The 13687-nt window shown below is 43.7% G+C and overlaps 1 protein-coding gene across 1 annotated transcript; it reads left to right on the forward strand.

Annotated features, from left to right (window-relative positions):
* Positions 1–2538: 2538 nt before the first annotated feature.
* On the forward strand, positions 2539–8982 carry CACNG5 (calcium voltage-gated channel auxiliary subunit gamma 5). Its single transcript, XM_026654555.2, has 5 exons — positions 2539–2746; positions 3849–3935; positions 4757–4897; positions 6195–6340; positions 7561–8982. Exons 1-5 carry the CDS (start codon positions 2539–2541, stop codon positions 7816–7818), a joined length of 840 nt encoding a protein of 279 aa, XP_026510340.1. The 3' UTR covers positions 7819–8982.
* The last annotated feature ends 4705 nt before the right edge of the window (positions 8983–13687 follow it).

Consider the following 13687-nt stretch of genomic DNA (forward strand, 5'->3'; position numbering starts at 1 on the left):
CTTAGTGCCTTGTCAGGGAGCAGTGAACTTTTGAGAACATAAGAATGACCATACTAGGTCAGAACAGTGGTCCATCTAGCCCAGCATCCTGTCTCTAAGGTGCCACGAGTACTCCTGTTCTTTTTGCGGATACAGATTAACACAGCTGCTACTCTGAAACCTGTCTTCCAACAGTGGCCCATGCCCGGGGCTTCAGAGGGAATAAACAGAACAGGGCAATTTATTGAGTGATCCATCCCCTGTTGTCCAGTCCCAACATCTGGCAGTTAGAGACTTAGGGGCACCCAGAGCATGGGATTGCGCCCCTGACCATCTTGGCTAATAGTCATTGATGGACCTATCTTCCATCTAATTTTTTTTTTAACCCAGTTATACTTTTGGCCTTCACAACATCCTCTGGCAATGAGTTCCACAGGTTGACTGTGCATTGCTTTTGTTTGTTTTAAACCTGCTGCCTATTAATTTCATTGGGTGTCCCCCCTGTTTCTTGTGTTATGTGAATGGGTAAATAGCACTTCCTTATTCACTTTCTCCACACCATTCATGATTTTATAGACCTCTATCATATTCCTCCTAATCGTCTCTTTTCCAAGATGAACAGTCCCAATCTTTTTTATCTTTCCTCTTATGGAAGTTGTCCCATACTCCTAATAATTTTTGTTGCCCTTCTCTGTACCTTTTCCAGTTCTAATCTATCTTTTTTGAGATGGGGCGACCAGAACTGCATGCTGTATTGAAGATGTGGGCATACTGCGGATTTATACAGTGGCATTATGATATTTTCTGTCTTATTATCTATCCCTTTCCTAATTGTTCCTAACATTCTGTTAGCTTTTTTAGACTTCTACTTAACACGAGCAGATGTTTTCAGATAATTATCCACAATGACTCCAAAATCTCTTTATTGAGTGGTAACAACTAATTTAAACCTCATCATTTTGTATGTATAGTTGGGATTATGTTTTTCAATATGCGTTCCTTTGCATTTATCAACATTGAATTTCATTTGCCATTTTGTTGCCCAGTCAGACACTTCTGTGAGATCCCTTTGTAATTCTTCGCAGTCTGCTTTGAACTTAACTTGGGGAATTTTGTTTCATCTGCAAACTTTGCCACCTCACTACTTACCCCCTTTTCCAGATCATTTACGAATATGTTGAACAGTACTGGTCCCAGTGCAGTTCCCGGGGGCCCCCACTACATCTCCACTGTGAAAACTGACCATGTATTCCTACCCCTTGTTTCCTGCCTTTTAACCAGTGATTGATCCATGAGAGGACCTTCCCTCTTATCCCATGACTGCTTACTTTGCTTAAGAGCCTTTGGTAAAACTTTAATAAATAAAATGATGACCTTTGGTAAAATCTTGTCAATCTGCAATGTCATCTGGAAGGCCCACTGAGAACAACTGAATTCTGCAAATTAGCGAGTAAGTGAACAAATACAATAAAAAAGTAAATAAAGTGAGGCTAACGCATTGCACAATATACTTCATTTATTTATCTAGCGAATGTCATTTAGTGTATGGGCCACAGTGCATTTAGTAAAATTACGAACGCTTAATAATATGAGACTTCAATCCAGGGCTTTGGAGCTGTGCTCCGGCTCCACTCCAGCTGCAGGCAAAAACCTGCAGCTCCACTGTTCCGGAGCTGCTCCGGGCTCCGCTCCAAAGCCCTGCTTCAATCTAGCCCCCTGATGGCAAATGGTTTCTCACAGGAGTGGAGAGACTATAATTCACACAGAAGAATGGCTCAGTGTGAATGTGGCTAAGTGCAGATCATGGTGGTTCTCAAGTGTGCATGGGTTTGTAATGTGTTTGGGATCCTTGTGGATGAAAGGCTCTAGATAAATGTAAGGTATTATTTAGGCCTTGATCTGCGAAGACTTCCACCTATGCTTCACTTTACACACTGCGCGTAGTCCCATTGACGTCTATGGTATTAATTCCAACTCCTAAATGTGAGCATGCGTGTAAAGCTCTGCAGGATTCGGACTTTAGATTGCAAGATCTCTGGGACAGGGAATGTCTCTTACTATGTATCTGTAGCTTAGAAACACTTACCTACTTCACAGGAGAGTCGGGAGCATAAAGATTGTGAGGCATTCGGCCACAGAAGTACCTAAGATAGATAATTAGATGGGGCCCCAATTTTGGTTGGAGCATGTAGGCAACTCATTAACACCACTGATAAATAATAACAACCCCATTGTGTGTGTGTGCACGTCCCTGGGGCTGGATGTGTACATCCCAGGGGCAGTGTGTTCATCAAGTCCATGAACACTTGGGGAGTAAAACTGTGTGGCAGTCGGGTAGCATTTGGTTCAAATGCTTTGTCTGTCTGGGGAGTTTGTGATTTTTTTAATGGTTTATTTCAGCTTGACCTAAATAAGCAGGAAAGGAGAGGGCAAAGCTTTTTGTCACTTACAGATCTTAAAGAAAGCAAAGTTGGAAATAGATTGGCTGTGCTCCAGCCCCGGCTAATCACGCCATCTTTTCTCCCCTCCAGCTGTTCCTTACTGCCGTCTCGAACCCTGATGCTTTTTGGAATGAGCGCGTGCGGCAGGAAGGCTCTGACTCTGCTCAGCAGCGTGTTTGCTGTGTGCGGTTTGGGGCTCTTAGGAATTGCTGTTAGCACCGACTACTGGCTTTACCTGGAGGAAGGAATCATCCTGCCCCACAATCAGACCACCGAAATCAAAATGTCGCTGCACTCTGGTCTCTGGAGGGTCTGCTTTTTGGCAGGTACGGTGCTTTGTACAAAGAACTGTTCACTCTTGTGATTTTTCACATCATCTTCAATGAGGAAGCTTTGCCCGGTAAAGCAGTGGGCCGGGAGCCAGGGATTTTAGGTGCCTTTCCTGTTTTTGCTGCAGATGTTCTGCACAAACCTTGGGCAAGCCACTTAACCGCTTCTTTGCCTCAGTTTCTCCACTTGCACAGTGGGGGTTGGGTGGTATAATTCCTTACGCATCGATTGTAACTTTACAATCGGCCCTGAATGAATGGTGGCGCAGAGCTGTGCTGCTCAGGAGCACAGCAGGGAAGGAATTACTGAGTCACAATTCTCTCCCTGGTTCTCCCTATACTCCAGCAGGAAGTAACCGGCTACTGGATGTGGAATGGGAGGGGCTAAATTGAGGCTCCATTGTTCCTTGCTCCTGCCCACCCACTTTCTGGCCACCTGTGCAGTGGGGAGTAGTAGCCCCATGGAAATTGACCATCCATTTTGATTAATCGTGTTTTTGATTAACGAAAACCTTTGTTTGCCTCATCAGAAGGCATCCTAAGCCAAGCCCTCTCTAGCTAACTTAGAATTGCATGGTCTGTCAAACACCCCCCCCCCCCCATTGCCAATTAGCAATTAGCTTTCCGAGCTTTCTCCTATTCAGGAACAGCTGTTTACATGCAGTTTGTTTGAAAATGCACTGTAGTACTCCATCCACCTGTCCTCCTTGTTTTCACCCAGTAATGTTACCATGTACTTCCCATAGCTTGAGATTTGTTGTTTTTCCATTTCCACTGCCCTCCCATAAATGATCAGAATGACCAGCACAATGTGAATTTTGTATTTGTTGAGCTCATGTGTTTGATACATGAGACCAGCTTGCAGTACTCCCTTAGCTATTACTCTTTTGCCAGCGACATTTTAAAAAGCCAATCCCTCAAGGATACAGTAGCTAGTAGGCATCTTTCTTCAGCACCACATGCTAACAGTTATGACTCAAAGAGCAGCAGAAAAGCACGTTTCTTTTGCATGCACTGAAATTCATTTAAAAACCAACCTTCTATTAAAGAAAACATTTTAATTAAATGACAAGCATGAATCAGACTCTTCTCCCTGCAGGTGAGGAGCGTGGCCGGTGTTTTACTATAGAATACGTCATGCCCACGAACGTCCAGCTGACGTCTGAATCGACAATCAATGTTCTAAGTAGGTGGTTTATTTACTTTACAGCCTGTTAAAGTACTAACGGGTTACTAGGAATTACTTCAGAACTCAGGATGCAAAAGGAGGCTTCTGATTCCCTGTTAGTGCTGTGTTGTAATGTACAACCGGTTGCTTACGTACAACTACACTTTTTACTTGGTGAAATGCCAGACATGCTCAAAAGTCTCTGATTATGTCTCCCCCTTATGCTGGGATGCTCACAGCAGCTACAAGCCAGGCCCTGCATCCTGTCACTGGAGTGGTCAAGGCTGGTGGCTTTTTTGGGAATAGATGAGTTTACACGAATACAACACATACAGATTGAGGCATTGCGTGCTGATTTAGATCCCCTGTGGGTGCGATGAGCTAAGGATGGAATGTCACAGCGCTCACTGTAAAGTCCTATGTTTTGTTTTTGCCACTTCTAAGTGTGAACCTTAACCGTGCTCGGTACATTTTTGAGATGATAGACAAGTGTTTATGAAAAGACTTGCGATGCTACCACAAAAAATATCGGATGTGCATTTGTAAGGCTTCAGGTGGAAACCACTCGGAATAGAAACATTAACAGATGTGTTCTCAGCCAGGCATAAATGCACCTTCGGTCAACTGCTTATCAAAGAAGATTTGGTGGGTTGGTTTGGGGGTGGGTGCCAGCACGCACATGAGACTTAGAGAGAGAACAGGAAAGGAAAAAGAGAGATCTATAGAAAGCTACAAATTGGAGATGTAAAGGACCTGGCCTGTGCAATCTAGCCCAGTTCTGGTGTTATGTAGGGAGGAGCTAACCCTGTTCTCATTTTCCCTCCCCCTTTTACAACCAGAGATGATTCGTTCTGCTACGCCTTTCCCTTTGGTCAGCCTCTTTTTCATGTTCATCGGGTTTATACTGAGCAATATTGGACACATTCGGCCTCACAGAACCATCCTGGCCTTTGTATCAGGAATCTTCTTCATTCTGTCTGGTGAGTTTCATTGGAATGATCTTAACATTGCACTTGCTGTCTCATCTGCCTTTGTTTCCTCTGAAAGCCCTTGTACGTCGAGGGGAGGGGGATAACAGCCATAAAACCCCACAGATTTGTAAAGCGGCAGTAACACTCTGTTAAATCCTTACTTTGGGCTATATGGTGCCATAGTATTTTTAAGCAGAACTCCTCATTGAAATCAATGGTGAGGTGGCACATTACGGCTAGACCTGGTCAAAATTGTCATCAAACTTTTTTTTTTTTTAAGATGAAAAATGGCTTTTCAACAAACTGGAAATTTTGTGGAAAATTACCTTTTCCATCAAAAATGCTTGGGCTTTCATCAAGAGCTCGATGTGAAAATTTTCATAGGGAAAGAGAAATTCCCAACCAGCTTTAATTATGACTGCTTCACTTGATCTTTGATATGATACCATGCAGTCTCTTAGCCTGGCACAATATATGAGCCTCAACCTCAGGAATTCCAGACCTATGGAGCTAAAGAAAATCAATATTAGTATTTACATCTCATAAGGTACATCTAGGAATAATGGTGAAAAAAATACTTGACCCTAAAACTATTTTCCATAGTTCTGATAAATCTGTCTTTCCTTGTTTTACTTCTCATTCTTGAGGCCGGTGAGAAAAAAAAGCTGTGGTGAGAGGATTTTCTTTTTTGTAGTTTTCAGCATTCTCCAAGAATATCTTTTAGCTTATTGTTTCGATAACTTCGGGGGCTCTTAACTTGGTCTCCAAGTCTATTCAGTGCAGTATATAAATGGTAGCCCTTTAATAGCCTACTTTAGGACTGCAATGGTATAATGAGACATGTAGAAGTTTGCATCCACAATTTATCACTCCCGTAAGATCGGACTCTTTTAAAAAAAAAAAAAAAACCAAGGCCCCTTATTTCTTATGGTAAGTCAGTCTCAGGGGATGTTTGAAACTTTAAAATAGTCAGCTGGGATCTTCCTACATGAGACAAGTCAATGTTTTATTCATAGCGTTAGAGGAGTGTTAAACAAGCAGCGGTGACAGCTAAGCTTTAAAGCATTTTCGTACACGGATCACTAGTAGTTCAGAAGAGTGTTGCTTAAGAACATAATGGTTTGACTAAAATGACATAAATACGTTGATCCGTTCAATGGGGGAGAAGCCTGTTTCCCCAATTTTTTGAAATGCAACTTACATATTTTAAACTTTAGATACAAATTTTCTCTTAAAGGAAGAATCACCATGAGCTGCTTCGTGTCTTTACTGAAGAACGTTTCCTTCTGTCATTCTCCCTTCCCAGGTTTATCTCTGGTTGTGGGGCTGGTGCTGTACATATCCAGCATTAACGACGAGATGCTGAACCAGACCAAGGACTCAGAGACTTACTTCAGTTATAAATATGGATGGTCATTTGCTTTCTCTGCTATCTCTTTCCTTCTCACAGAGGTACTTGTCAATCGTGAGCTTTCTGGAGTGCCTATAAGGACACATCTATATTGCCCCACAGCTTGAACTACAGAGATATGAATAGCAAAATGCACCAAAGGGCTGCCCTGTAACTCCCCGGGGTGGATGTTAACTAAAAGGTTTCTAGTCCACATTAACGTAGTCCTCTTCAAACAGGACTCCATTAATGCAAAGTAGGAAACTTTTATTCACGCCTGCAGTGCCCACATGGGGGAGTTAGTGCAGCACTTTTGTGCTCGCTGCTATTCACACCCCTGTAGTCCATACTGTAGGGCAGTGTAGACATAACCTTAGAAACATGGTCTGTTCTCAGGAGTTAAAATATTGACTGTTGGGCCAATCCATCAGGAATTGGTTGTTATGAAAAGGGGGATTGTGATGGGGTTTGAAAGGGCAAGACTCTTTAGAAGCCCCTTATCATTAATAGACATCTATATGGAATGACAAACAAATGGGCCGATCCTGGTGCTGTCAACTGAGCCTGTGTCTCCTGCCAGCCAGTGCAAACCCTGAATGCCAGTGGTCAAAGTAGGTTGAATCAGGAGAAGCAGGAGCATCTTGATGACAGGTGTATTGTTATCCCCATGTTACAGATGGGGAACCAGAGGCAGAAGTGACTTACCCAAGTTGGGAGGCTGTTTGTCCTCTTTTTGGATGCTTTGTTCCCTATTTGGTCCTGGCAAACCTGGACGTGGTTTTGTCCAGTATTGGACAGGGGACTCTATTTTTAAAAGCAAAGTCATGCCATTGGGGGCAGGGCGGCACACTCTTAAAGATGGCACCCCCTTGTGCAGCATGACCTCGCATGCACTGTGCGTGAGAGGCAATGCCGGTGGGGGTGAGGTGGTGCGCTCCTCAAAATGGTGTCCCCCAGTGCAGTGTGACCTCACACGTGCTGTGCGTGAGAGAGGCCCTGCCAGTGGGAGCAGCGTCACGCTGTTTCTGAAAGTACTGGAATGGCCACCCTATAACCAGCGTCTTACCACAAGTCATTTGCAGAGCAAGGGAATGAAACTAGGTCTCCGGGCACCCAGTCTGATGCCCTGCCCACTAGACCATGTGCTGCTTTCATAACTACACAGTCTTGTTTGTCCTTGGCAATGCCAATACGGCTCCTGAGTATCATTCATTCATTTAGAATTAAATCAACCCAGTTCCCTACTCTGTGAGTAGCATTTGTTTCATTTTCTCCCCTTCAGAGTGCTGGTGTGATGTCCGTCTACCTGTTCATGAAACGATACACGGCCGAGGAGATCTACAGGCCCCACCCCGGCTTCTACCACCCCCGTCTTAGCAACTGCTCTGATTACTCAGGGCAATTCTTGCATCCCGATGCCTGGGTGCGCGGACGCAGCCCCTCCGATATTTCCAGTGATGCATCTCTCCAGATGAACAGTAACTACCCTGCCCTGCTCAAATGTCCTGATTATGATCAAATGTCCTCCTCCCCATGTTGAATGGCAATTAACCCCATTGCCTACTTGGGATTAAGAGCAAGCAGCTGCTGTGTCCTGACTCAGTTTGTCATTTTTAGGCCACTTTTTCAGGACAATCCTCTATTTATATGATCATAAATGGTGTTAATCATTGCCTAGAGAGTGTGGTAGTTTTTTGGGTTTTTTTAAATGATACTTACCCTGCATATCTGAAATACATCCAAGTCCTGATCCCCCAGCCGTTCCACACACCCAACAAGTAGTAGCTTTGGATGTGGAATAGATCCAGGATTGGGCTTAGAGAGGGTTTGATATCAAAGAACCACCAGTAGTAAAAATGCATTTCATGGTAGGTGGCACAAGCTTGTGTGTTTGTATCATTTTGCTGTAGATTTATTGGCATGAACGATACATGTACATTTCTAAGTAATGGTATTAATTACAAAAGTATAAATTGCATCTTGATTTGACATTCACAATGATGGACCATCATTTCTGTGTATCATTTCTAAGTAGGCCATAATGATCAATAGCCATCCCTCCCAACTATACCTCAGGGGATTTTCAGAGGTCTATAATTAAGTTAGGTTCCCACTGAGTTTCTGTAGGAGCCAAGACATTCATTTAGGGCGTTTGGCAAATCATGTCCAAAAACCATTCATGTTAGACCTCCCTCCAATATGACTTTGAAAACTTTTGACATCAGAAAGGCAAATTCTTGAAACAAACGGTCAGATTCTCTGCTGGTATAAACTGTCATAGAGCCGTGGAAGTCAGTGGCGCTCGGCTGATTTCCCCCAACTGAAGATCTGGTGCAAATTTTATATTTTACAGAAAATAGTATACATTATTTCAAGCTTGATTAATTTTGCAGCGTACCTTCGTTGGGGACCTCGTCATTCATGAAAAAGTCAATGTTATACACTTTGGTCTTGAGCTACCAGGAGGTGAATATCAGTCCATATCTAAATTTAGTTTGGGGAACTGAAGGTGAAAATCTATAGACAGTACTGTTGTAAAAAACCACGAGATTACTGAAAGAACAGTGTCAGAATGTATGGTTTCTACTCTTGTTGTTTTAACGGCCTCAGAAAATGTCAGCATCAGAAAATCCTGCAGGTGTTTTTTGTATATTATATTTTAATTTAAAGTTTGATTGTACTAAATGTAATGCACTGACTTTCAACCTCATTACAATGTATTTGTATCAGAGGCGTAGCCGTGTTAGTCTGAATCCGTAAAAAGCAACAGAGGGTCCTGTGGCACCTTTAAGACTAACAGAAGTATTGGGAGCATAAGCTTTCGTGGGTAAGAACCTCACTTCTTCAGATGCACTTGCATCTGAAGAAGTGAGGTTCTTACCCACGAAAGCTTATGCTCCCAATACTTCTGTTAGTCTTAAAGGTGCCACAGGACCCTCTGTTGCTTTTTAATGTATTTGTAATGACCCTTGTACTATTTTATCATTACCGTATATGCTCGATCATAAGCTGGTTAGTTTATAAGCCGACCCCCCCCCCCAAGATGGATAAGTAAAAATGGAAAAGTTTTATAACCCATTCATAAGCCGACCCTGTAACTCAGGGGTCAGCAAATTTTGGCTCCCGGGCCATCAGGATAAGCTCCTGGTGAGCTGAGATGGTTTGTTTACCTCAAGCGTCCGCAGGCACGGAGGTAAACCTAAGTAAACAAAGTGTCCCAGCGCATTAGCTGCTTACCCTGACGGGCCGGGACAACAACTGGTGGGGAAATGTTTTTTTGGGGGGAGAAGCTGGGAGTCAGGGGAGTAACCCCTGTGACCACCCCCCACATGACCCCACCCCTAGCCCAGGACCCCCACACTCTCCCCATCCCATCCCTTCCCACCTTATCTGGGGAGGATGTCTCTGACCTGGATGGAGCTGCTCCAGCAGGCTGGGCAGCGCGGCCGCAGCCTGCTCCGGTGGGCCAGACTGGGCGGCGCGGCCGCAGCATGTTCCAGCAGGCTGGGCTGGGCTGGGCTGGGCGGCACGGCTGCAGCGTGCTCCGGCGGGCTGGGCGGCGCAGCCACAGCCTGCTCTGGGGGGCGGAGCCGAGCGACACGGCTGCAGCCTGCCAGCCCTGGAGCTGCAGCTGCTTCAGAGGCTGGGGGGAGAGCAGCGTGGCCAGAAGCGGAGAGACGCTGGCCCCGCCTCGTCCCTTCTGTGTCCGCTGGCTGTGCTGCCTCTCTTTGCTTCCTCTGTTGGGGGGAGGGGCTGTGTCCCACCTCTCCCTCTCTATACCCGTTCATAAGCCGACCCCCTTCTCTGGTGCTTCCCTTTTTTACTAAAAAAAATCGGCTTATGAACGAGTATATACGGTATTTACAAAATATTCCAAAATATGATCCCAGTTCTGTATCAGGATCCAATAGCACAGACCCCTGTGCCCACTGGGTTCTGTGGGGCCCCTGCACAGATATGTGGGTCTGTGGTTACCAATCTGATGCAATATCAGGGCTAATACTATCCACCTATTCCAGATAAGAAATGTAATGTGTATATACTGTCGCCTTTACTCCTGGATAATTTGCTTTGTTTTAAACCAGGGCATCATTTTGTACACTCCAGAATTTGTAAATATGGTTATATTTATCTGTAAGTTTTTATATTCTCTCCCTTAAGGCATCTGTTTCTCATTTTAAAAATAATTTATATATTTATGTAATAAATTTGTTTTGAGGCATATTTAAGCGTTAAAAAACAACAACAGAACCCTTAAATTAGAGCTTGATATTCATTACTTATAAATAGAAAATGACCTGCTCAGTCCAGATGAAGGGTTTAAAAGCTGAGCTTCTCTTAATGTGTGGTGTTGCAATGTGCAAATATATATAGGCCTGCAAACACATATCCTTGTTGTCAGGAAAACATCCCTTTTCAGAACAGTTAAGAGTCTGCTTAAATTCCATCAAGTTCCCATTGGAGGGTCTTCTTCGTGTGCTTAGTGTGCTCTTGAATAGGCATGGACTTCAGCACATGCTTAAGTGCTATCGTGAATCAAGGCCACGAGTAATCTCATAGAAGTCAATGGGACTACCCATGTGATAAAGTTTTCCGTGTATAAGTGTTTGCAGGGCCGGGGCTCTATTAGGGAGCCAGGCTATAATCAGGTAGAGTAATGATTCATGCCTTTGCCATTTTGCCAACTGTTCAGTTTTCAGACTTTAATTTTCAATCTTGTTAATGTTTGGTTAGACTCTCAGTGTACAGAGAGCGTTTAGAATAGAACTGTTTTTACCGATACAATGTTTATAAATTGATTAAATAAGTTTGATGGTATTTACAGCTTAGATTCTTTTTTCCAGTTAACCAAGAACAGTGCATGAGGGGAAATAATTTACATGTTTTTATTTTAATAATAATCTCAAAAAAAGCTGTGTCCACATTTGTCAAAATAAGTGCCAGTTGAACAATACTACATGGAAGTGTTTGAAACAACTGGTTATCAGTTTCAGAAGTGATCTGCCATGCAGTAGATTCCCCAATTTACTTTTAATTCACTCCAACTCCTCTGTGTGGGAACCTAGCAGCTGCTGATTTTTTGGTTACCTGATCCTGGTAAAGAATAATGGGGGCAGGAGAGGAGAAAGAAACCATCATTATTACAAAAGGAGTCTCTTCCATCTAAGTGGCTTAAAGCCTGGAATAAATCAAAGATGAAAATTGTCAAAGTAGCTTGTGTGGATCATTTTGCCTCCAAATGGAGCTCAGTGAAGGTGCAAAAATTCCTGCTCCAGGGCTAGATTAGGGAGGCCAAAAAAACATCTGTCTAGCTTCCACTCCGCTGTGCAAGTCGTAAAAACTTTAGTTCCAAGGTGCGTGGGCATCTCAGGTGGCTTTGGAGAAAGATTTTATTTACAGAAGCCTCAAGAGCAAATTGCTTCCCATCAGCCATAATTCTTCAGGCCCAATTTTAAAAGTGACTGGAGGGTCTGAAAGCAGATTCTCCTGAATGTACAGTGTGGTTTGAGCATTGGCCAGCTAAACCCAGGGTTGTGAGTTCAATCCTTAAGGGGGCCATTTAGGGAACTGGGATAAAAATCTGCTTGGGGATTGGTCCTGCTTTGAGCATGGGGTTGGACTAGATGACCTCCTGAGGTCCCTTCCAACCCTGATATTCTATGATTCTATGAAAGGCCTATACTCATCCCTCCTCTATAGCCCAGTCCAGCTCCTACAGAACCGGTGGCCCATCATGTCAACAACAGCCAGCCCTGTCGAGCCCTGTCAAGGCTGAATCCCCACTCTGTTACTCCGAGTGCAGAAGTGGGGGCCCGCAAGGATTTTAAAAATTAATACTGGCCACTCCAGGCTTGTATTAAACTCCCAAGGTTACAGCTTTTCTCTGACCTTGGCTTGGTAAATGCTGCCACCACCCAAATGCAAAAAAAAAACCCTTGGACCCAGGAAGGAGCACTTGGGAATTCCTCCCTGTGGGGTACCCTCAAGCCCTTTCACTCTCCCACCCCACCCCCAGAGAAGAGCTGAGAAAGAAAACAAAGGAAATTAGCTGTTCCTACCTGCTAATCAAACATGCATAAACCTCTTAGGACACCAAAAATCCAATCCTGTTCTTTAAAAGGGTAAATTTTATTAAAAACAAAAAGGAAGAAAATACATCTGGAACTTAGGCTTTTGCTAGATTTTAAAAGAGCAATTCCAAAAAGTAAGCACCCAAAATAGCTTTCTTGGGGGTTAGCTTAAAGGTTACAAGCAAACAAAAGCATCTGGGGCTAGCACAGAGGAGTCCACAAGCCTTAAAAAAATAAACAGACTAAACCTAATCGCGTCTTCCTAAACATTCCTAATTTACTTACATATTTGGGTTGTTAAAAGTAATTCTAGATATGATCTGATGGTTTTCATATCTGGTTCAAACTTTACACAGCATTCCTGCTTATAGCATTACTGCTCTGTGTCTCCTCCGGAGAACAACAGACAAAGGGAAAGTTTCTTTCCCAATTTTAAAAGTTCTAGCCTTCCCATTGGTTCTTTTGGTCAGGTGCCCACTCCTTTTCTTTTACCTGTGGGCTTGTTAACTCTTTACAGGTAAAGCAAGCAGAGAACAGACACCAAGAGGGATTTTACAGCTAACTGGCTGTGTGTTCATAAAAGGGAGCCACCCCCCCCCCGCCTTCATTTGTCACAAGCCCCCATCAGCATGTGGTACACAGATCTGGTTGCTTTCACAGATCTGTCTGGAAGAATTGCTTCATTCTCAGTTGCTGATAATGGTGCTGTCTCTTGGTGATGGCTGAAAAGCTGTCACCTTTGCATCCTCTACTGCTGTGGTCATTGTATACTCCTGGTCAATCAATTTGAGAGGAAAGGAAACCCTGGGGTTTTGCCATGATGCAGAAATCATCCTTGCTACTCAGAAGAATGACAGACCACTCAGGAGGGTTGTGTCACATGGTCCTGATCTCTCATGCATTGGAGTCCTGAAAGGTGTAATCCACTAAAAACAACATGGGACACGTTCCTTTATGCTGGCCTAGAGTAAAGTTAACATAGTGGAGCTCAAAGAGGAGCCACATGGATCTTTCCTTTGCAGTGTTTAAACACTGAATTGTGCTCTACATCTGCCCTTGCAGATCACATACAGAAGCCTCACACCTTTTACAAGCCCCCCTAGTCAGACCATTGTGTTTAGCAAGAGTCTGGAGGCAAATTAGAAAGATAATTACTTTTATTCACTGATGAGCTGGAGAGATCTGCCTTATTCTACAGCTCCGCACACACAAGGCCAAAAGCTCACTGAGTGGCAACACTCCATCCAATGAAGCACAAGCCTGTATAAACATAGAGTTACTGAAAAAATTGTGTCACAATGTCTGGGTACTATTGCCTCTTTAACTGCCTTGTGTGTT

This window comes from Terrapene carolina, unplaced genomic scaffold (genome assembly GCF_002925995.2).
Source record: "Terrapene carolina triunguis isolate 2854851 unplaced genomic scaffold, T_m_triunguis-2.0 Scaffold192, whole genome shotgun sequence".
Lineage (NCBI taxonomy): Eukaryota > Metazoa > Chordata > Testudines > Emydidae > Terrapene > Terrapene triunguis.